The sequence below is a fragment of the Ctenopharyngodon idella genome, chromosome 7 (assembly GCF_019924925.1).
Source record: "Ctenopharyngodon idella isolate HZGC_01 chromosome 7, HZGC01, whole genome shotgun sequence".
NCBI lineage: Eukaryota > Metazoa > Chordata > Actinopteri > Cypriniformes > Xenocyprididae > Ctenopharyngodon > Ctenopharyngodon idella.
This window is the reverse complement of record NC_067226.1, coordinates 4,846,018-4,870,319: the sequence shown is the minus strand read 5'-3', so window position 1 is coordinate 4,870,319 and position 24,302 is coordinate 4,846,018. Positions and strand designations below refer to the sequence as shown.

The window sequence follows — 24,302 nt, the reverse complement described above, 5'->3', positions numbered from 1 at the left end:
AAAGAAAAAAAAGGTAACAATGCTTAGGGCAATGGCTTTTGTGTCAGAAATGGGATCTTAATTTATGCTGCAAGCTGTTTCCACGACTAGACCTCTCAGTTTTGTTTTTCTCCTTTTCCTGCTTAGGAATTCATAGACTTGGATTTCTGTCTTAAACAAGCAGATTTTATTTCTCTTAGAAATGCACTGGACAATTGATTGTATTGTTGCTTTTATCTTCTGACAATGATTCACAAAATTGTAGTACTTTTCAAGTGATTTCTTATACCATGATTAAAGTTGACTGGAAAAGCAAGTTCATTAATTTTACTAAGAGAGAGAATAAGTGAGAAGATCTAACTTGAAGATCTGTCAAATACCTATTCTTTCCTGTTAAGACTGTCTGTAAAAGGGACACCATGTATTGTAAAAGGGACACCATGTATTTGTACATGATATTAAAGTAAACAGTTTTCACAAAGAAAAAAAGCTTCAATCATTAATACTCTATTAGTATCATCAATATGTTACATTCAAACGTATTTGACAAATTAACAGTCATCACTCATGCCAATTAAAGGCATTTTGTTACATTTGTATTGTTTCATGCACAGTGTTCTGTGCATTGAGTGTTACAATTATATCCCCCTCTCCCTACTGCAAATCACATACACAAAAAAATAAAAAATAAATAAAAATCATCACTTCACAAATGTAATTTAAAGGCTGTCGCCATGGGATAAATGGTTACTGTGATGTATAATCCCATTTTCCAGGAAACTTTTTTTTTTTCCTTTTGAGAACATTTCCTATCAGCAGCTGTGCATCATCGTCACAGCAGCATGTGTCACCTTGAAAGTAATGAGCAGCAGTAGGCACTAGGATACTGAATCAGAGCTGTCCTAAGGTCAACTATCATGCTGCACTCTAATGCAGTCTACAGTGTGATTTATAGTGGTCATAACCAATGAAAATAGGTTCTACATTATTCTCGACAGGCTTCTATATAATTTGGTTTAAATGTGAAAAATGACATTGTGGTGTGATTGTGTAATAGTGTTGTCAAACGCATCAACTTCGGTGCCGAGTCGGTACTGAAATTTTAAAAAAACTGACGATACCAGCATTTCCCCCTAGCATTTTGAGCACTGTTGAGCGGATTCTTAAACACCTCTGATTGGCCATCGTGTTCACACGCTCAACAGATATGTCTGTGATTGGCTACAATGATCAACGCTTCAAAAACTTGTTGTAAATAGACATCTGTGATGCTCTTCACCGAGCGCTTACACAGATACACATGGGAGCGTTTGAAAGCAGGCGTCTAATCAGCGGATCTGTCTATCAGTGGATATATTAGGGATGTTTAAGAATCCACTCCACAGCACTCAAAATGCTAGGGGGGAATTGCTGGTATTGTCTAGTTTTAAATTGCTGGTATAATCAGTTATTTGATACTTTTCAATATTTATCAAAATACACTATATTGCCAAACGTTTTGGAACGCCTGCCTTTACGTGCACATGCACTTTAATGACATCCCATTCTTAATCCGTAGGGTTTAATATGGAGTTGGCCCACCATATGCAGCTATAACAGCCTCAACCCTTCTGGGAAGGCTTTCCACAAGGTTTAGGAGTGTGTTTATGGGAATTTTTGACCATTCTTCTAGAAGCGCATTTGGATGCAGCTGCTCGGCCATGGAAACCCATTCCATGAAGCTCTCTACGCACTGTTCTTGAGCTAATCTGAAGGCCACACAAAATTTGGAGGTCTGTAGCTATTGACTCTGCAGAAAGTTGGCGACTTCTGTGCACTGTGCACCTCAGCATGCGCTTTGTGATTTTACGTGGCCGACCACTTCGTGGCTGAGTTGCTGTTGTTCCCAATTGCTTCCACTTTGTTATGATACTACTAAATATTCCACGGTCAACTGTTAGTGGTGAGGAAACTTCACAAATGGACTTATTGCACAGGTGGCAACCTATCACGGTACTACGCATGCCTATGTGCTTGATTTTATACACCTGTGGCAATGGAAGTGACTGGAACACCTGAATTCGATGATTTGGAGGGGTTTCCCAATACTTTTGGCAATATAGTGTATATTATCACCATTTGTCTTGTCTGCCATTTTGGAATTTTTTTACACTTTGAATTGTCACACTGCATTATGGACTTGCCTTCTCCATTAAATTAATAATAAATAATCATGATTAATTATTATTATTATTATTAATAAATAATAATTAAAATGGCTTTTGGATCAGCCTATGGCAGCATGTTTATGATGCTATAAAATGTGTCCTCAATAGAATTTGGAACAGAGCTACTGAGAAAATATTTTCACTCAAAACCATATCGATTTGGTATTGTTTATTAATAAGACCTGATCAAACATTCACAATGCCATCAATTTTTCCTCAATGTTTCATATTGAGCAAAAACGCCTAATTGGTCCATCTGCACTAGCAGAAAGTCTCCATATGCTACATAACCAAACATAACCAAGTACTGTGTCTTCAGAAAAAAACCACATTGCTCATGCATCCGTCTTCACATGCTATCATACAAGTCTTGATATATGTGTTGGGGTATATTGCACCATTTTTCAACGAGTAAAGCTACAAGTAGCCAAATTTATTTGATAAATAAGAAATAACTTGCACATTATGCTCAACCACCATATCATCTATGCAAGAATAGCATATTCCTGCACTTGGAAGAGACCCCCCAAAAACCAATTTAACCCTCTGCAAATCAGTTTAAAACATTTAGTATTTACCACTATGACATGGCTGCCAGTCCCTCGCCATGTTTAACAGCTGCTAAAAGTGTGTGCTGAAGGCATCCTTTGTTTTTCTGCTAAGATAAAACTGTCTGAATGTAGAAAATGACGTGATAGATGACTCATCAGACTACATCACCATTTTCCAGTGCCCCGGGCTCCAAGGGTTTGTTCTCCTCACACCAGGTCAAGAATCTCTATAATACAAGCACTTTCTGAATAACAAATTCTAGCTTTGTAAAGCTCACAATGTTCTTCTTAGCATTTATCAGCTGTTTGTATCTCATGTTATGACCACTGTTCTTCTTTACCAGTTTATTTGAGTTTGTTATATAATAATCATTATTTCAGGGGCTGTTCTCATTGACACAATGCATAATTTTGTAACTATATGGCACATACAACCCAGCCACCACATCATTGCACATTATTATTATTATTATTATTATTATTATTAAAGCCACCATATTATACATGCTTTTGCTGCTAACTGTGATTCAATTGAGTTGCCATTATAACTGTACTTGCACAGATATTTCAGTTTTAAAATCTTTTTGCAATGGTGTTTCCATTACTTTTCCTACCAATTCAATAACAGATATAATTACATATATTCAACCAAACCTAGACACAGAATGAATTTATTTTTTCAGTGACTCAACTTAGTGCAGGTTCAATGTTATGTGGTTAAATAATAAAATATTTAGGCTAATAATAATAATAATAATAATAACAATAATAATAACAATAATAATAACAACAATAACAACAACAACAACAACAAACTAATGTAACACTGGTGTGTGTAGACAGTGTTACATTAGAGACAAACGAGTGGCGGGAATCAATAAACAAAAAACATAAATTAACTGAACATAATGCTAACAGTACACCCCCCCGGCGGGAAGGCGCAACCTCACGTCGTAACAGAGGCGGAGAAGAGGAAGTGATGGTGGAGGCTTTGGAGGTGGCCGAGGAGATGATGCAGAGATGGAGAGAAGGGAAGGCAAAGGAATGGCAGAAGCAGGCAGATGGAATCGTGGAGGTACAGATGGATGTTGCCAGATGTTGCCGACTCAAAGCGCGACCAGGACGATAGCCCACGGTGGAGTGGATGGAGGAAGGAGCCATGATGGTGATTTGATGGGCATCATCCTGGTGACGATCGACGGACAGGCAGACACTGGAAGAAGAGCCCCTCGTACAGACGTAGAGCCGAGGAAGCAATGAAACGCCGATGACCTAGGCGACTGCGACAGAGTCGTAGCGACAACCCCCCGAGAAGGAAGCGGGAATCCTGAGGGCTGAGGACGAGCCGGTGTGACCAAGGGCGGAGGTGACGACAGAGGGAAGGAGGAGCTTGCCGGAGTAGAAGGGCAACAGACGGCCCGCAAGTCCACAGCGGAGGTGTGGCGAGCTCTGACCCAGTTGGATCCGACAGTTCGAGGGAGCCCGGTGAGGTCGAACCGCCGAAGGTCAGTGCTGGAGTCGAGGGAGGAAGGAGCGCAGCCGCAGGAGCTAAGGCAACGGGTCGAGGTGGGTCTGAGCACTTCGAGGCTGGAGGCAGAGCCATAGCCTCAAACTGCCCAGGAGGGATTGGCTCCTCGCATGTCCAAGGTGGAACCGTGCCACTGAGAGGAGATGACACTGAGGGACCAATGGGAGATGATGACAACTGGGTGGTAACAGTGGTTGAGGACAGAGGACGGGCATAGAGAGACGAAAACAAAGTGCTACCAACAGCAATAAGGAGAGGTGGTGGGAGAGGGAGGCTGGGCGGGGTTAACATGACTAAAGAAGATGACTGACCTACAGGTAAGTTCATGGGGTAAAAGGGATACAACTCTCCACTCTCTTGAAAAATGTCCATAGAGTCTAGCTGGTACTCACTCTTTTCACTTCCATTCCCTCAAACTCCACGAGGACTCCCACAGCGATGGACGGTGTTGCCGGCTCACGTCCCTGGTCAGACTCTCCGAGACGCTTTGGCTCTGGGGTGATAACGGGTGCTATCCTCCTTTAGTTGGGTTCTGGCTCACATATTGCGGCAGGCGGAATTAAATACAGCGATTTCATAGGGGAAACAAATGGCGAGACGGCAAAACTCCACAGTAAAGTCCAAGATGGTATGACTGCTTCTGGCCAACGCAGCAATCTTCACTGCAAAATCCATTATTTGGGTCCAGTCTTCTGTAACACTGGTGTGTGTAGACAGGCAGAAGAAGACGAAGACGAATAAAGTTCCAACACACAGTTTAATAGAATAATCCAAACAGGTACAAATCTAAACAGGTGGCAGGGTACACACACATAACTTGAAACGAGACCAGACAACTAAGAACTAAAACAGAGTGACATAAATACAGATGGTGATGGGTTGAACACAGCTAAAACAAATGAACTAATAATCACGGTAACCAAGGAGACGAGGAAACGAGTGGCGGGAATCAGAACAAAGACACCTGACAAATGAAAACAAACTGAGAGTCTGTGAAAACAGAAACTAACTGAACATAATGCTGACAACTAATTGGGATGTTCAAGGAAGTTCAAGTTCCTAGTTTATTAGAAGTGTAATGGTGCATTTGCATTGATTTTGTGTCTTGTATTGTGCTGCATTGTGTTAGAAGACTCATCAGCAGTGAAATCCTTATATCTTTGTATATTCACATTGGAATCAAATTTGGTTTTGACAGACAAACTAGAGGTCATCTGGCCCAACAGGAAATTTATGTACTCCTTATGGCTAGTCCATCCCAGAGCTAAGGACATTACATTGAATTGTTGAAATGTTTCATCAGCCTCTTATTTATGAGCTTTATTAGAGCTTCTCCATATGTTGATATCTAGCAATTTATGTCAACAGTTACACTACCAATTAAAGCTGCAAGCAGCAATGAAAGGGCCCTCACACCTGTGCCACCGCTACCCGGTGGCCTTAGGAAACAGAGCACAGTGGGCAATATGCATTTAAGAATATAAATATAGTCTGTGTCAGTCATTTGTATTTGCCACACTTCCTGCTACCAGCTGGTGGCGCTATGACAAAAATTTTGGCATGTAGAGGTCTTCAGGCCAGGGCATTTATCAAACGTGAAGTTTGAGGCAGACTGGACATTGTATGCTTGAGTTACAACAACTTCATAACGATAATAGCATGCTTTAACACTCAGCTAAGTGTTGCTAGCATGTTTTAGAATGTTTCTAGCATGTTTAGTACTCAATTGCATATTTTAATATGTTGCTAGTAGTGCATCACAGTATTAAACACGTCGAGTGCCACGAGTGGCGCTATTACTATACTGAATATTGTCATGTAGATGTCTTCAGGCCAGGGCATTTATCAAACGTGAAGTTTGGGGCAGATTGGACATTGTATACATACATTAGCACTTAGCCAAGTGTTGCATGATTTAAATTGTTTCTCACATGTTTGGTACTTCATGGCATATTTAAATATGTTTCAGGGAGTAAATTACAGTGTAAAGCATGCCATTTCCTCTTGCCAAAAGGTGGCGTCTTCAGGCCAGGACTCTTATCAAACGTGAAGTTTGGGGCAGGTTGGATGCCTGACTTGCAACAGCTTCCTGTTTCATGGCGAAACATCAGACTTTATCAGGCCGCCATGGACACGCCGTTCAACAAAAACTCAAGATATTTGCAATTTAACATCGCTAAGGCCTTAACATTAGACTGACCAAATATAATATTGTTCTGGTTAAATCTTAATGAGGAGTTAATGACAGTGTAAAACAAGACATTTCCTGTTGCCCGAAGGTGGCGCTATGACTGTAATTGAATATTGGCATGTAGATGTCTATTAGAGTCAGGTCAGGACTCTCATAAAACATGTGAAGTTTGGGGCAGATCGGACATTGAATGCCCGAGTTACAACAATTTCCTGTTTCATGGCGAAACATCGAATTTTGTCAGGCCGCCACGAACACACCCTTCAGCGAAAACTCAAGATCTTGACAATTTAACATCACAAAGGCCTTTAGATTAGACTGACCAATTATGATGTTTATCTGGTAAAATAGTGATGAACCATAATGAACTCTAGGAGTTCATTATGGTCTTCGGGGTATTTTTGACCCCAAATGACGTTTGCTAAAAATAAATAAATAAATAAATAAATAAATAAATAAATAAAAGTTCTCTGTGTCCAAATGAGACTTATTGTCAACACTTTCTAAATCTACAAATAAAAAAATAAATTGGAGTGATATCTGTTTTTACGTTAGTGTGAAAAAAAAAAAAAAAAAAAACACACTTAGAAAATGGACAAAATTCATCCTCAAAATCAGAAACAACGCAGAACACGCATAGACAGAAATGAAGTGGAACACCTCCAACAATGCAAAAAACATCCACAATGCAAAATGATCATGCTCTCACACACACACACACACACACAGAATCCATGTGCTTTATTTGCTCATTTGTTATTGCTGTTCAGTTCATTGCATTTCATGTCGTGCATTTGTACTCAATATGTAATATAACTTCATTTCTGTTAATTTTTGTTCTGTTACAGTTAATAACTGAAGTGTAGACTAAATTTGCAGAATTATATACTCCAACTTTTGTCTTTGTAACATCTTGTTCAGGTTTTATTCTAATCATAATGTAACATTATTGAAAAACTGATATATTTTTTTTTTCAGTACAAAAAAAATAAACTTTTTTTAAAATAAAGTATTTTTATTGTTATAATTGTGATTTCATAATATGCAGGATATGAATCCAACTGAAAAAAAAAAAATTGTGAAAAGATATCTTTCAGTTAGTCAAATAGCAAATAGTGGAGCTCTGCAGCCATCTACTGGTTAAAGTGATAATTTTTTTACCTTTAAAGGGTTAGTTCACCCAAAAATGTCATCAATTACTCACCGTCATGTCGTTCCACACCCGTAAGACCTTTGTTCATCTTCTGATCACAAATTAAGATATTTGATAAAATCCGATGGCTCAGTGAGGCCTGCATTGACAGCAAGTTAATTTACACTTTCAAAAAGAAAGCTACTAAAGACAGAAAAAAAGACGCCCAGAAAGATACTAAAGACATATAAAACGGTTCATGTGACTACAGTGGTTCAACCTTAATGTTATGAAGTAACGAGAATACTTGGTGCGTGTCAAAAAAAACAAAATAACGACTTTATTCAACAAGATCTAATGATGGGCGATTTCAAAACACTGCTTCATGAAGCTTCGAAGCTTTACGAATCTTTTGTTTCAAATCAGTGGTTCGGAGCGTAAAAGTTACGTGATTTCAGTAAACGAGGCTTCTTTACGTCATTAGTGTTTCGAAATTTCAATGGTTCACGTGACTCTGGCAGTTTGATACATGTTCCGAACCACTGATTTGAAACATTTGTTTAAAAAAAAAACAAAAAAAAAACAAAACAGAGTCGTCCTGCTATGGCCTTTGCTCTCTTGAGCTCCAGTCAAAACAGTGATATCGAGTGTTCGGCCTTCTGTGAGGCCACCTTGATAAACTGTTTTTTGGTTTGAGTACGGTTGACCTCCTCTTGTCTTTTAAGAATCATTCTGCTGAGGTCTCCGCTCAAGTGGGCTCCAGTTAGACAGTAACACTGGGCGTTTGGCCCTCTGTGAGACCGCCTTGATGAACTGTTTTAAAGGTTGAGTCTGGTTGGCCTCCTCTCGCTTTAGTGAGTCGTTTTGTTGAGGCCTCCACTCACCTGAGGTCTAGCTAGACAGTGATATTAAAAAGTTCTGCCTTTTGTTAGGCCGCCTAGATAAACTCTCACTTTAGTGAGTCGTTCTGCTGAGGTCTCCGCTCACCTGAGCTCCACCTAGACTGCGATATCAAGAGTTCGGCCCTCTGTGAGGCCACCTTGGTAAACTGTCTTTATGACTGAGTAGGTCTGGCCTCCTCTCACTTAGAGAGTCAATCTGCTGAGGCCTTCGAGTCAGGCAGGGTTGCACATTTCTTGCAGCTCCCCTGGGGTCCTCAGGGGTTAAATCTTATCCCCCCTAGATAGTGACATGGCGAGAAAACTCTAATTTCTCCTTTCCTGTATTCCCTTTAAGGTGATGCCTGTCAAGGAGACTGGCATTACCAGACCTTGAGCTCTGAGCTTGGGTTGTGGCCTTAGGGAATAGTGTCACTGATAGCTCCGTGTTTGACCTGAGTGAGGGATTGGTCTCCGGCATCTAAGTCCGTTGAGCCATTTAGGCAGTTATTCCCTCAGCATGGCAGAGTGGGTACTCATTCCCCAAAGTGTCTTTGGACGCAGTGCGAGTTCCCATTTAAAAGGGAATGTCTCAGGTTATGCATGTAACCATGGTTACCTGAGAAGGGGAACGAGACACAAAAATGCTGATGATATGTACTCTAGGTGCCCTTTTGTACTCACGGTCACACTAGAGTGACGTCACGTGCTGTCGCAGGCCTCAGTCTCGTTGACTCGGATGTACGTCATTTGCTTATGTTGCACAAGTGCCCACTACTGGCGGAATCCTTGCAATGGGCTGAATTGGAACATCCTAAGCCCTTGATCGTGTGTCTAAAAGTGGAGTGGAACGCAACCATTGTCGCATTTTTACACGTACTTCAGACATCGTCATGCCGGAGGCATTCCCTAAAGTGTCTTCAGATGCAGTATCTCATTCCCCTTCTCAGAGAACCATGGTTACATGTGTAACTAGGGGTGGGGAAAAAAATATCAATAGGGTGATATACTTAGGCTTTTATACCATTTATGTGACAAACATAGACATGTTTGACATTCTTCACCGAGCGCTTACACAGATATACACGGGAGCGTTTGAAAGCAGGCATCTATCAGCAGATTCATCTATCAGCGGATATATTAGGGATCCGCTGATAGACAAGAGTTCACGCGCTCCCGTAAAGCGCTTGGTAAAGAGCGTCAAAGGGTCTGTTTACACCTGGTCACTTCATGCATTTTCTCTAATCGGATAAGACCGATTGTGAAAAAACCAGGTCTAAATGCCCCGAAACGCATTTGGATTTAAATGGATGGATTTAAATCCGATTGCTCAAACCACTTCTGGGACGCATTCCAGTCAAAACAGTCTCTGCATCAGTCTAAATGCATCTGGTTGTTGAAACCACATATGTAAATTTTACTCCTCCCAAAAATACTAAAAAATAATTATGTGAGAGCGTGTTACAGGCTAAATAATGTTATAGTCAGATATGACAGCACTACTGCATCACGCATCGCCGCAGATGAGCAGCTCAGTATCTGTTCAGCAAGCCGACGCACAGACTGCCGCACATGAGACTGAAAGTAAGTCGCAGATGCTCAACACACAATTATCTTCATTAAAAGTAACGAGACTAAATGATCTTTTCAGTGCTGCTGTCGCTCTCTCCTATTGCGGGTTTATATCTGTTTTGCAGATAAAGAGAGAAAACCTGCACTTAACCTTTTCTCTGGCATTTTGTTTTCATAGACAGATATCGTGATGTATCATTATAGGATTGCCTAGCAATATATCGATTATCGCAGAATCGCTGTATCCTGATATTATCGTTATCATGAGCCATGTATCGTGATCGTATCATGAGGTTCCCTGCAATTCCCACCCCTATGCGTAACCTGATACGATTTAAGGATTTCACAGCTGATGAGTCTTCTAACATCATGTAGTACAATACAAGACACAAAATCAATGCAAATACACCCTTAAACTCATATATATGTATGTATGCATGTACATGTATTCATCCCGAACCATACGGTATGGACGTCACGGTTCGGTTCACGCAGTTACACAACGAATACAGTCAGTCACAGGCGATCCACACTCCAATCCAGAAGGGGGCGCACGCAGTAATGCAACGCTGTTTGCCAATTAAATGCACAGAAGAAGAGACAATCAATCGGTATGGTTATGTAATCTCTCAACCAGTGTTTCAACTGCTGAAAGATATCAATAAAACAGCTTGAGAATGACCACGTACACAGTGACAAAACGCTCGTTATTTTCAGCAATTTAACCAAACACACTAACACAGTCGACGGAGGCGTCGTGTTTTGTTTATGCTTGTACAGCCCTGTTTCACACAGAGCGCGCTCTTTCTGTGTTGCCATGGTCACTCATTATAAGCGTATTTGGGCTTGTTGTTTAAGCTCGTCTCATAAAGCAAACGGGTTTATGGAGTTATTAAAGTGAGCAGACATGAATTGCGATATTTTGGTCTTATTTTCAGCATAAAGCATTTGGATTTATTTCGGTTTATTATGGGCTTTATTCTTGTTTGCTTATTTTTCTAGCAAGATCTGGCAACACAAATGAGTTGAGGCTCGTGCTTTCCCTTTGATTTGCCACGCATACACGAGAGACACACATTACACTGGTGCATGTTAACAACTCAGTCATTAACAACTAGTTGTTGAGTTCGGTTCCGTACACACTGCATAGAATTTCTGTAAATGCGGTTGTCACTACCTGTATTTTTCGGGAGTTAATTCGGTTGTAGAAAGCATTTGTCACTCCCGTATTTTACTGAACTGTGTGTGTACAGAACGCGATTAAGCACTAAAAGGTGAACTGACAACCAAATTTTGCTGCAGTGTGTACGTGGCCAAAAATATCTCACGTAGCATTACATTTACCTTGTTAGTTCACTAGAGAAATGAACTCTAGAGAGGAGCATTTAGTAAATGCACTATATTAGCCTATTCATTATATTTACTTAACCTGTTAGTAATGTCTTAATTATTTAATGTATGTTTAAATACATTTCTCATGAATACAAGTTAAGACAGCTGCTGTGGAAATGATTATATTTGAAAAATAATTTGCAGTAGAAAATTAACTTTATAATTAGATTTAGAAGTTAATGCAAAACCTGCCATGCAATTTTAATGTTATTTATATCCAAAAAATAAATAGCAACTGAATTCAATAATTTAGGCTCTGTTGTTAACTGTAACCTTTAATATTATAGTAATGTGTAAGTAAGGGCTCCCTATATAGGCTAGTTTACAGCATTAGCTAAGATAGATTTATTATCTTTAAGAAAATTTTAATTATAATTGAAATTATTTTAAAAACAGAGACACATTTAAGTTCAAATTGAGTTAAAAAAAAAAAAAAAACACCGTTATTACAATTAAAAAAAGCTATTTTATGTTTAGTTTTCTCCCCCGCTGTATCAAACTTGTACCAAACTGTGACTTCAATAACGAGGTACATACAGAACCGTCATGTTTGTGTACCATTACACCCCTAATGTACTGTATATGTATGTATGACATGCAATATGTCTTCATCTCTAGAATTGCTACTGTAAATCTAGAAAACTAAGCTCCAAAACATGACTGTGATTCATCAGCATTTCTGTGAGAATCAACTGAGAACCTCACTGAATGGCATGTCATTTTCTTAAGAGTATTTAAATGTCATTCAAAAGAAAAAGTAAAAACTTTTAATTGTGTGATTAATGGCCTTGAGCATTGTGACTCAATATAAATAAACTTTGCAAATGAAGTACAAGTTCAAAAAACATTACAGATGTAGCAGTTTTCTTTAATGTAGTCAAATATAGCCTTATACGCTTGGTGAAACAAACATAGTACACACCACTAAACTTTGTTACTCTTAAAATACCCTTCAAGTTACTTCCTTTCAGCAGACACTTTTTATAATTATTCTAATGCAAGAACAGTCTATGAGAAGCATGGTTGGGTGAGGTGACTAACTTTTGAGCACAATGGTTTACAAGTCTTAATATGGCTGCCTTATATATTGGTTTTCTTGAAAATGGTTGATAAGCGCCTTGGTTGAAATATATATATATATTATATATATATATATATATATATATATATATATATATATTATATACACACACACACACACACACACACACACACACACACAGTATATAATAAAGATGAGGTGACAGATTAAAGAGACTGCGGGCTTTTAAATAATGTCATTAACCACTCCTATAACTAGGAAGATTGATGAATGAGAAGGGTACTTTAAAGTAAACACCCACAAGGCTTATGTGAGCAATTTTACAAAACTAAATGTTTGGCTCTCACTCTCCTTTAACAAGGATAAAAGATGCAATAATTCTTCCAATGTGTCCCATTTGCTCATTTGTTTACCTGGCTTTTTCTGCAGCAAAATGACTCAGCAGTTAGTAAATTGCGAGAAAAATGTCTAACTTTTTTTTCAGCCAATAAAAGTTTTTAAAATGCACCTCTGTTTTACTCAAGGTTTATCTCAAGGAATGTTTAATGGAGTCTAGAGGAAATGAAATCCTCAAATTAAATGGAGTGTTAGAGAAAATATGAGAACAACTAATTTCTTGTTCTGAACAACTCAAATATGACTATTTTGGTAAATTGACATTGGCATGTTACATCATTTCAATTACTCACAACACAAGTCTGACTGTACTGCATTCATTTCTATAGCTAGCAAATGCCAAAAAAAATAAACTCTAAAAAAACTTTAAAAATTAAACCAGCAAGACACAAGAGTTGATTTTAGTGATTATATGTGATTTTATCACGTTTAAAAAGCAAAATCAAAACCGCCTAACATGATAAAATAACTGTAAAACATGGCTTCAAATGGCTTTTTGTGCATTTATTATTAGCAATAATCATAAATAATTCTTCTGCCAAGTGCACAATTTATTAGCATAACTATAAGCTTTTTACAGTTATGATAACTATAAAGATAACAATAAAGGTATAGTTCTAAAAATTGTCCTAAATATAAAAGAATGGCAGTCCACACCACAACTACAATGATAACGGCACCGTGAAATTATATGTTGGAATCACTTTCACAGAATGTTTTTTCCAGCTGAGGAACGATAAAAACCTTATCAGCCATCAGAATCCATCTTGCTTTAAAGAGCTCGAGCATTTAAAGTGGGGAACGACAAAACTGCAGCGCACTTAGAATAAACAGGATGTTTTAGTGTGGACACTAATATAGTTATCATTATAGTTATCTTTATAGTTATCATTCTTGGTGTGAACGGGCCTTTTTCTATTCCACTGCACTACTTTTCCATTGTTTTTCCAATGTAAACACACTCTAGTCCAGTGTTTCTCAAACTTTTTCTGCCATTCCCCACTTTGGAGGTAGGAAAGGGTTCCGAGTCCCACCTGTCCCCAATCGCCCCAACAAAATGGTAATAAACTAGGCTTTTAGTTTAACTGTTAAAATTTATTAAAATATATTTTATTAACACCACATTTTAAAAACATAACTTCAAATAACAGCATTAAAAACTTTCAACTACAGAAAATAAAAGTGCAATTATATTATCACTTTGTATGAAAAGACTTTGTTCAAAAGTGAATAAAAATAATTAGGAATTAACCCTTTCATTAAAATATTCTAGCTGAGTTTTTTTGTTTCCCCTTATTGTTTCCATGGCGACGCTTCATGCTTGTCACGTCACACACCGCAGCTACAATAACACAGTATGACAGATGTATCGCTTTTATTTAGTTTCTCCTTTTTTAAAATATTCACAAACTTGCTTACCATGTCATCAACTATCTGACATTCCGATTCTCAAATATGTGTAAGTGAGTGTGTTTTGTCATTTAAAAACCTATTTAAATGATCATGATCTATAACGCGAAATGGGCGCCGCCATGTTTATTTGCGCAGCTGCTCAGAGAATACTGTCAGTCAGATTTACAGCACGTGAATTCATCAGTTTCTACCCAAATACATGTAAGTAAGTGGCCGGCGATCTGGGAGAAAAATAGAGTAAACTTTATAGTTACTTAAACTATGTGTATCTGATATGAATAAAACAAGTCGGCAAATTATATCAGAATTGATTGTTATTGCTGCTTCCATAGACATCAGTGTGTATTTTACAAGCTCTAAATGTATTGTTTTACTAGTACTTATGGATTTTTAAATGTCTGAAACCTAAAATAAACATTATGTTGTTGACAAGCGCTGCTGAGCGTGTCCGTCTCTGGCTCTGCCCCAGCCAAAGCGCGAAAGCACACTTTGAATCTGGCAGTTATGTGACGTCACTGAACGTTCTAAATCCCATATGTGGGACAGTACTCTCAGGGGCACAGAAATAAAAATCCCATATGTGGGACCGTACTGCTCAAAAGGTTAATAGAGATGGGCACAAAAAAAAATGACCAAATTTCCTCCTGTTTGTCGCGCCCCACTTGTCATGTCTCTATTCCCCACCAGTGGGGCGCGCCCCACACTTTGAGAAACGCTGCGCTAGTCAGACGTCTTTAATCGTTGTGCTCACGTCTCACGTCTTTTGCAGTATCTCGCGCATGACACAGCCTTCATAAAAATGCGGCGCTCAAGTTAAAAAAATTTCAACTTTAAAAAAAAAAAAAAAAAAAATGCGTCTCTAGACCTTGTGCTTTGTTTTTTTCGTTCCACTGACCTCCATCTCACAACTTTAACAGCGAAAACATGTTTTGTGTGAACTGGCCCTATGTAGGTAGCTCACTACGTAATTTCAGAGCCATTGTCTATTGACTACAGCACTGTGGCTGTTTTTTTTTTTTTTTTTTTTTTTGGTAAGCTAATTTTAATAATTTCAACCTAATGGCTTTTTATTTTAAAAAGCTGTTTACTCCCACACAACTGACTACCTTCCAGCACAGAACATTAATCAAGGCCCTCAGATTTCATGAGCAGACAGGTTATGAGGTGAAATGAAAGAATAAAAAATAAATAAACAATTAACACTACTCAACATGCCTTCAGCCTGTTTTGGCTTAATTATCATCTATCATAATAATTATCTATTTTTTCCCTGTCTTACAGTTAATGTGTGGATGAGTAACTAGTCGTAATTAAATCAAAACCAGAGTATGTATAATTAAGTGGCATTCAGACAATTAGAACTGATTTTGAAGAGGCAGAGAGAAGTAGACTAGGTACTGGAAAAACGTTCCTCATATTTTACGTTGTAGGGACATTGGGGAGATCTAGCTCTCTGCTGCTGCTTTAACCAATTCTGTTTTAAAATATTCCAGCCTGTGAATGCATTTCCCTGGCGAACTCCACATCTCTGACTCCAAGACAGTAATTAGAGCAGTGCAGTAGTCTCTGTTCTGTGCCCCTCTTCTGTCCATTAGAGAGAAAGGGCTTATGCTCACACATTACAGTGAGGAATCAAAAGAATGGTGTATGTTTACTTTATGTGTTTTCCACCAACACGTACTTGGATGGGTGAAATGCAGAGCACAAATTCCAAGTATGGGTCACCATACTTGGCCACATGTCACGTCACTTTCACTTTCAATTTAAAATACCTGTTTTTTCCCCTTTAATATATTTTAACATGTGGTTTATTCCTGTGATGGCAAAGCTGAATTTTCAGCATCATTACTCCAGTATTCAGCGCAACATGATCTTTCAGAAATCATTCTAATATAGAGATCTGGTGCTCCAGAAACATGTCTTATTATTATCATCAATGTTGAATTTAGCTGTGCTGCTTAATATTTTTGTGGAAACCATGATGCAGTTTTTTTTCCAGGATTCTTTGATGAATTAAAAGTAAAAAATAGAATGGAACAGCATTTATTTGATTTACATTTTTTTTGTTGTAATGTAATGTCATGTCACATTTGCTCAATTTAAAGCATCTTTGCTTAATAAAAGTATTAATTTCTTACTAACCCCAAACTTTCGAATGGTAGTGTATATCGATTATATTGAAAAAAAAACCCTTGGATTTCATCAAAAATATCTTAATTTGTGTTCCAAAGATGAACGAAGGTCTTACGGGTGTGGAACAACATGAGGGTGAGTAATTAATGACAGAAATTTCATTTTTGGGTGAACTAACCCTTTAATATTATCTCATATTTTGGCAGCAGGTATATAGGTATATATATCACTTTAAGACCTGACGTACTGATCCATTATACTGTTATACATGGTTTCTTTCTGAACTGTGTACATTCACTTAAAACACAAATGACGGTTTACGTGGATACTTGCCAAGACAGACATTTTGACATAATTTTGTGTGTATTTGACTGTTTAAGTACAATAGGCAGTGAAAAAGAACTCAATTTAGGTGGCTTTATGTGCGCACACTCTGGGTGTGAGCATAGAATCTGCGGGAAGGAGTAAAATACACGCAGTCCTATGCCAAAATTCAAGTCCTGTAACACCAACAATATTCATCCGAAGCAAATGAAATGCATGAGTGAGGGGTGGTGGGTTTGTGTGTCAACTAGCTGTATAGAAATATTGATATTTCTGACAACATTGTCAAACTTACTTTATTATTTCAGATGCCTTTTTAAAAGGCTACGATTGAAAAATGTATATATTATATAAAATTCAACCCAGAATCCACCTGCTGGAATCCACCCGCATTTGGCGGGTTGGCAGCAATGTCAAGCCCTTGTTACCACAGAAATCATTCTCAAATGTTTCATATAGGCTGAATCTATGTCAGGAGTCACATCTCCAGGGGCCAGACCTGAGGGACAAGGACAACACTTATGTACTGTATGAGACGAAACAACAGATTTGCACCCACACATACACACACAGTAATGTGCTCTTCTTGCAGTAAGTCAGAGTTGCACTGTGAGCAGAATCAACAAAAAGCCTTATAAATCTACTCCCCTGTGCCAGACTAAGGTCTCTAAGCTCCAAAACGTCGATAGGAGGCGAGCACACTTATTTACTTAGCCTTACATAAATTGCTCTATTTAGCTGTCTGTCTGCAGAGGTTGACCGGCATGGACATCCTCTGATTAACCTGATGAGCGACGAAGATCAAAAACTTGGTCATTAAAAAAAATGTATTTGTTCAGGGTTTTCAACACAGTGTTCAACCACAAGGAAAATTTTCTGTCATGTTGTTAGCAGACGTCAAACAGCAAAAATCAGAAAGCACATCATTCTTCTGACTGTGACGATTACCTCAGCAGGCACCAATAATCAGAATCAATATGATTGTAGTGCCATCAGTGCAACCCATTTTTTGATTAAGTGGGCCTTGGGCTACTAAATCTCTCACTAAACCAACAAGGGGGTTAAAAAAAAAGGATAGTTATTATCACTTTCTCAGTCCCCGCTGGTGGATGCCAGAACTACACCATTATGATGAAAAAAAGCATGTTTCCCTGTTGACGGTTATTCAAATGTAGGCTATTTGTCACAGAGACAAACTCCGTGATTCCCTCCTCTGGCCATCAGAGGGCTCCCTCACCCGAATATTGACTCTTAAACATACACACTACATTTCCCATCAGCCCCGTACCTGGCACTGATTAAGTTGCCCAGCTGCATCTCATTCACTGGTCTATATAAACTGTCTCTTCACCATTCCTCTTTGCAAGGTCTTGTATTACTACGGTTTACATTTCTGAGCATTTAGTCCTGTATTGCCTGCCTGTTGTGACCCAGTTTGTTCCCTGTTTATGATTCTCTGCTGCCTGCCTGTTGGATTATTTGCTTTGTTTCTGATCTGTGATTGTTCTCCGCCTGCCCTGATCTACTGCCTGTTTATCGACCACAACTGTGTCTGCTCTCCGTTACTGTGTTTGCTGGTGTCTGACCATTGCCTGTTTGACCACGATTCTAATAAAAGCCTGCTTATGGATCCTACTTCGAGTGACACCTCGTTACGCTATTAATGAATTCTGATAAAATTCACTACCGGTCAAAAGTTAGGAATAATTACGTTTTTTTTTTTTTGTTTGTTTGTTTTTAAATAAGTATTCTATGCTCACCAAAACTGCATTTATTTGATCAAAAAATACAGTAAAAAAAACCACTAATATTGTGAAATATTTTGTAAAATAACTTTTCTATTTTAATGTATTTCAAACTGTAATTTATTTCCGTTATGCCAAAGCAGCCAGTACTCCAGTCTTCAGTGTCACATGATCCTGCAGAAATCATTCTGATATGAACAGAAAATAAAAAGTTCTTATAATTATATTGTAATATAATTACACAATATTACTGTTTTACTGTAATTTTTAATCAAATAAATGCAGCCTTGGTGAGCATAAGAAACTTCTTTCAAAACCATTAAAAATCTTAATTATTCCAAACTTTTTTATTTTTCCCAGAATTAGTATTTTATTAAATTATTGTAGATGTTTTACCAGTGACAGGTTTTTAGGAAGACTCTTAAAAGTGTGAAATTGACTTTCCTTATCTGAAACCTTTGATGGGTGATGAGTTACATGACAAAGTTCCAAAGATGGAAGCCTCCAGGTCATGTACTCCTTGGGCTTCATGCACAAGTCAACCAACTTCCACTGAGTGAAAATGCTAAGGAATAGCGCTCTCTCTCCAGGTAACATAGATCTTCTCTGTGGTGAGAAAATTGAGAAAATTTTCCCCCAAGCAATCTCAAGAATCTTAATGACTCACACAAATCAATCATCTGCCCTCATACAGAGAACATGGCTTTACATAAAAGTCATGCAATGGTTCCACTTATCTGTTAGATGTTTTGTGTAATTCGCTGAGCGAATCAACCCCTATTGGAATTCAGGCTGTATGCTGCAGTGAATGATTTAAAATGGGTGTGCCTCCCACCAATTTTGCACCATCTCAGTCCTCATATTTTTTTTTACTATAGTAAGATGTGTGAAATAAGGATTAGATAACTGAAACTTCACTAAGCGCCTTAACAACTGTTGCTGTCTGACATTTTCTTAGACAAGCTAAGATAAGACCATGGTGGAACTGCATGTTTGGATAGTTTTAAACTAAAAAAAATATGGTAAAATAGTGTTGGGTCACTTATAATAGTGACACTAAAGGGTATAAGCAGTATTTTTTTTCCTCACTCCACAATGTTATCTAAAACAAAAAGTATTAAAATATCTTTTGTTAATTGAAATAAAGCAGAAATTAAACAAAATATAAATATTAGATTAAAAGCTTAAACATTTAAATGAGAAATGTTAGCAACTAAATCAAGCATCTGGCATATCACATCAGTCAAGCTCGCATCAGCTGACTCTTAGCTGACCCACATCTACCTATAGGAATACAATGCCTATCACAGCATCCCTATATAGGACCCATTCAGTATTATCAGCTTTAACACGTTGCTAAGGAGCTAATTACCCTCCTCCATCCCCAGCTCCTCCGCTTGTCCATAGTCAGGACTTGGCCTTCTGATATTCCTGTTTGAAACAGACTGTCATTTATCTTGATTCATGTTGTTACATTAATTGTCATTAAGAACATTAATGTTATCTGCAATATTGTTGGTTCGGTTCTGTTTATCCTAAGGGGGTTATCACTGCACTCCCTGCTCTTATCCATGCTAGGCTGAATGGATGGGCAGGGAGTTAATATGCTAGGCAGGGAGTTAATGCTGTGTAATCTCACAATTCATTTCAGTCAATGGAAGAATGATATCCAATCAATTTTTATCACTAAATGAGCACTGAACATTACTCTTCGAGAAGGCACCAACTTCTTTTGAATAAATATTTAATTTTGCGACCATTAAAAAAGTATGTTTTATAAAATATAAATTGTAGTGAATGCAATCCGGACATACTACATATGTCATGTTGTCATTGTCATGTGATTTACAGTTTCACTGCCGTTCACAACTCCTCTCCCATGGCTTCATGGGATAGGAACGCGTTTCATTTTTCACCTACTATATAGCAGGGAAGTATGGATGTCGGATGCAGCCAGTGTTCTCAAGTTCATTCCTATGTGATGTTCTGTAAAGCTAGTCGGAATCAGCAACAGTGACCAAGCAGGCTGTGCTTAGCAAAGGGTCAATTCTGTGCATTGACTGCATGCTCCTATGACTATTATTGTAAGGGGGGAAAAAAAAGCAGGAATAAATCATCATCAGGTCTGCCTAACAGCCATTGCGAAGCATCTTATTAGCTTCCTAATGAGATCACTTGACATTTATTTGGATAATTGGAGCAGACTCCCCTCTCTTTGACAGAAATATAAAAATGCTTAACTACGTCTATTGAAGTTCGCCTGTGCCGAAAACAATCTACGCCAAACACCTTGGCTGTTATAGTGGTGTTAATGGGGACACAGGATTGATTATTAGACTGTCTGAGAGCAGCTCCAGACCTGATGAGGAAGGCTGTCAATTGTAATGCCTGCATGAGCTGTGGACTGTAATCAGCACCAGTTCCATTAAATTCCAAACTAGCTCAAGGCATCATTCTGGAACTGATCTAATGGCAGGTAGAGGCTGAATTAAATAGGTGAGGGAAATGTTCTTACTGCATTGCTAGTTGAAAGGATTACAATCAGTTGAACAAAACATTGTACTGCTTTGTTTTCATTACAGCACAACTCTGTATTCGCCGCATATCATACAGATAGAACTATGATCTGGGATGTACTCCAGCCTAATGTGCTGGCAAGGTATTGTCTCTTTTATCCATTCATCAGAGACGGTGCTCAGTGATGGATAGTATTCCCTTTGTTTGGAAGAGAAGCACCAGCTGTTCTCTGAAGCTCTGTCTTTGCCATAGGAACACTTCCTCCATTTACCTCTGTGCCCTATCACCCACATGCATCCGCAGACACTGAACTAGCCAAAAGGGTCTTGGAGGAGAGGGATGGAGGGTCAGATGCTGCGTCCAAAATCGTGTACTTTCAGAGTATATACCCCTCGACTTCTGATGAAGAGGTTTTTTTTTTTTTTTTTTTTTTTTGGTATGCAGGTGTGTATTTTTAAATACAATCCCAGACTTTCTACATCTGGCTTATGCTGGGTACACACCACAAGATAATCGGGCTGATTTTGGACCGATTTCTCTGCTTCCGACAATCCTAGGTAATGTCCCGATTATCTTGATGGCTCTACAGATTATCTTAACAGATTCTCCAGTGGTGTGAGGTGTGTTAAGAGTGACTGAATCTGCTCGGAAGAACGTTGGAGCCGCCCCGATCGCGAATCGTAAATATTCAACATGTTGAATATTTACGATCAAAAAACCTGATGTGTGGGGGGAATCCTGAGTACAAACGCGCACACGCTCTGGAGATTATCACGTGAAACGAAACAATATCTAATCAGAAAGCGAGCTGACAGAAGACAGAAGCGTAACAAAAGCAGTCATGGCGCAGCACAAAGTTAAATGAATTTGGACAGCAGAGATCAGCTTGTTGATTTGTGGCAACAGCAGGAGTGTTTATACAACGAGTCCTGTAAAACATACGAAAATCATTCCAAACACTATCAATGCAATTTCTTCTTGCCTATCGTTCTTCATGTTTATTCTGAAGTCTTGAGAGATTTTGCAAGATTTCCCTTGTTCACAGTCGGGACTCTGGTTGAAAATTTGTTTTTGTGTGGTGTGGTGTGCTGTCTTTGTCACATCAAGGCACACCACACACTATAGGAGCAAAACGGTTAAATCCAGGATTTTTTTGTCCTCGTGTTTGTGGTCGCTCACATTTTTAAAATCTTCTAAGTTTTCAAAAATCTTTTAGTGTGTACCCAACATTAGTGGCATTGTCCTTTGACAAAAGACGTACTAATAATAACAACTTAATACAATTTATGTATGCAAAGAAATGCAAGAACAAAGACCAATTGCAATTCAGTTTGCAAATATTACAGTGATGTCACCATTGTTGATTAAATTGTTAAATTGTTAAAAACCCAACTAAAAATCAGATATGACTTTTAGTCATCTATAAAGGTAATATATATATATACACATACATACATACATACACACACACTCTTGTCTGGTTCACTATCCTTGTAGGGACTCTCCATAGACATAATGGTTTTTATACTGTACAAACTGTATATTCTTACCCCTAACCCTAACCCTACCCCTAAACCTAAACCTACCCATCACAGAAAACGTTTGGCATTTTTACATTTTCAAAAAAAACATCATTTAGTATGTTATTAATCCATTTCCCCCATGGGGCCTGCTGGCTGGTCCCCACAATGTAGGTGATTTCAGGTTTTACTATCCTTGCGGGGACCATTGGTCCCTACAATGTAATATAAACCTGTACACACACACACATATACACATATTATATATACATTATATATTATATATATATATATATATATATATATATATTCAGGCACAGAATGAGCTTCATATGCTATCCCTGCCATGAAAAAATGCAACGAAGCCTCAGACTATAGAGGATCTTTCTGTAGTTCCTCTGGGGAGCAGTGAGAGAGCAGTCATAGCATACCAATCACATCCTGGGATTTGACTGAAATTGTGTCACCTACTGCAGACATGAACACCAGTATCTTCCTCTGGTTCATAGGCAGAGGCACTGAGGCAGATATCATGATGCCCTTAGAGAACTGATGCTGACAGTGGAGCTGAAGCTAGACTAATAAATACACGAGAGATGCACTGGAAAGAGCACGTGTTGAAATAGAACCGTGACGTTTGGCTCACCAAACGCAATGTTGATACGCAGTAACCGTTATTTTAAAACAGAAATGACCATTATGTTCTCCTTTGGTGTTTGACTGAAGACCTATGTTCAATTCTCCATTCAGCTGTCAAATCAGAAAAAATTCTACTCGCTGTTACAAGCGCCTTTGTGAACAGGAAAACAGAAATACACCATCAGGTTTGCAAAATATAATTCATTTTCACCAAAAGAAGCCATTTGTTGTTTTTCCTCGGACGAATTACGAACTTTGTACACAACTTCGGTCGTTAAAATCAGCGTCTTCTCTCGCCGTCATGAACTGCTGGGTTGGTTTGTTTGCTCGCGTTTCTCGTAGCGTTTACTTTGATCATACAAATTATTTAAAACGTACATGAAAATAGATTTTACATTCTGTTTACAGGCTGACGGTGTGCTTACCTGTCATAACTCCATCGACTGTATGACATACTCTTATTGTTGCTCAGTCCGTCCATGGCCATCTGCGGACAACAAATGCTCGATTATACAGCGACGCCGAGCCGTATAATATTGTTGGCGTCTTGTGTTAAATCCTCCGTCTTCGCTACAGTGAACGTCTTCAGATGTTTCTAGTGGGGAGCTGGAAGCCTTAGAAAGCCGTTTGGTTGAGGGGTTTAAAATAGGTGGACTGAACCACTGGCTGTGAGAGGGGAAATGTCAGTTGTTAACCACACGTTTAAATTAAGATCATTTTCTTGAAATAATATCACAGTTATCAGCTTTTTGTTGCCATAGTTGTAGTGGGAACCTCCCGTTTTTTCATATATATATATATATATATATTTTTTTTTTAAGAAGCAGCCAAATGACCTCTCTATTGTAGGGTAGAAGGTAAAGGGTAATATTGCTTCGAGACTGACAAATTGGGTGAATATGTCCCCCTTAAGAAAAATGAGCATTAGTGATAAACTGTAACATGTTTAGCATGTGCAGTGTACATTATGATGATGCATCATCCAAGATAATATTTGGGGAAATACGTTTAATTGTTAAAGCAGAAAATTTAACATGAAAAAGAAGCACAGCCTCTGACACAAGGCCTCCGGGTTAAGCTAATACCATCTAACTGCCATCTGATTTTTATAAAATCTATATATTAATACTACAAAACAATTTA

At 38.4% G+C, this 24,302-nt stretch overlaps 1 protein-coding gene across 4 annotated transcripts in view; it reads right to left on the bottom strand.

The window, feature by feature from the left end:
* The window catches only part of tub (TUB bipartite transcription factor), a 116,389-nt gene extending 92,381 nt beyond the window's left edge, over positions 1 to 24,008 (bottom strand). Inside the window, exon 1 of one of the 4 annotated variants that reach the window (XM_051899052.1) lies at positions 23,585 to 24,008. In XM_051899052.1, coding sequence (XP_051755012.1) covers positions 23,585 to 23,646 — 62 coding nt within the window. In that variant the 5' untranslated portion in view covers positions 23,647 to 24,008. The remainder of the gene's footprint in view (positions 1 to 23,584) is intronic. The other 3 variants (XM_051899054.1, XM_051899053.1, XM_051899049.1) reach the window with 3 other exon arrangements.
* Between the last annotated feature and the right edge of the window lie 294 nt (positions 24,009 to 24,302).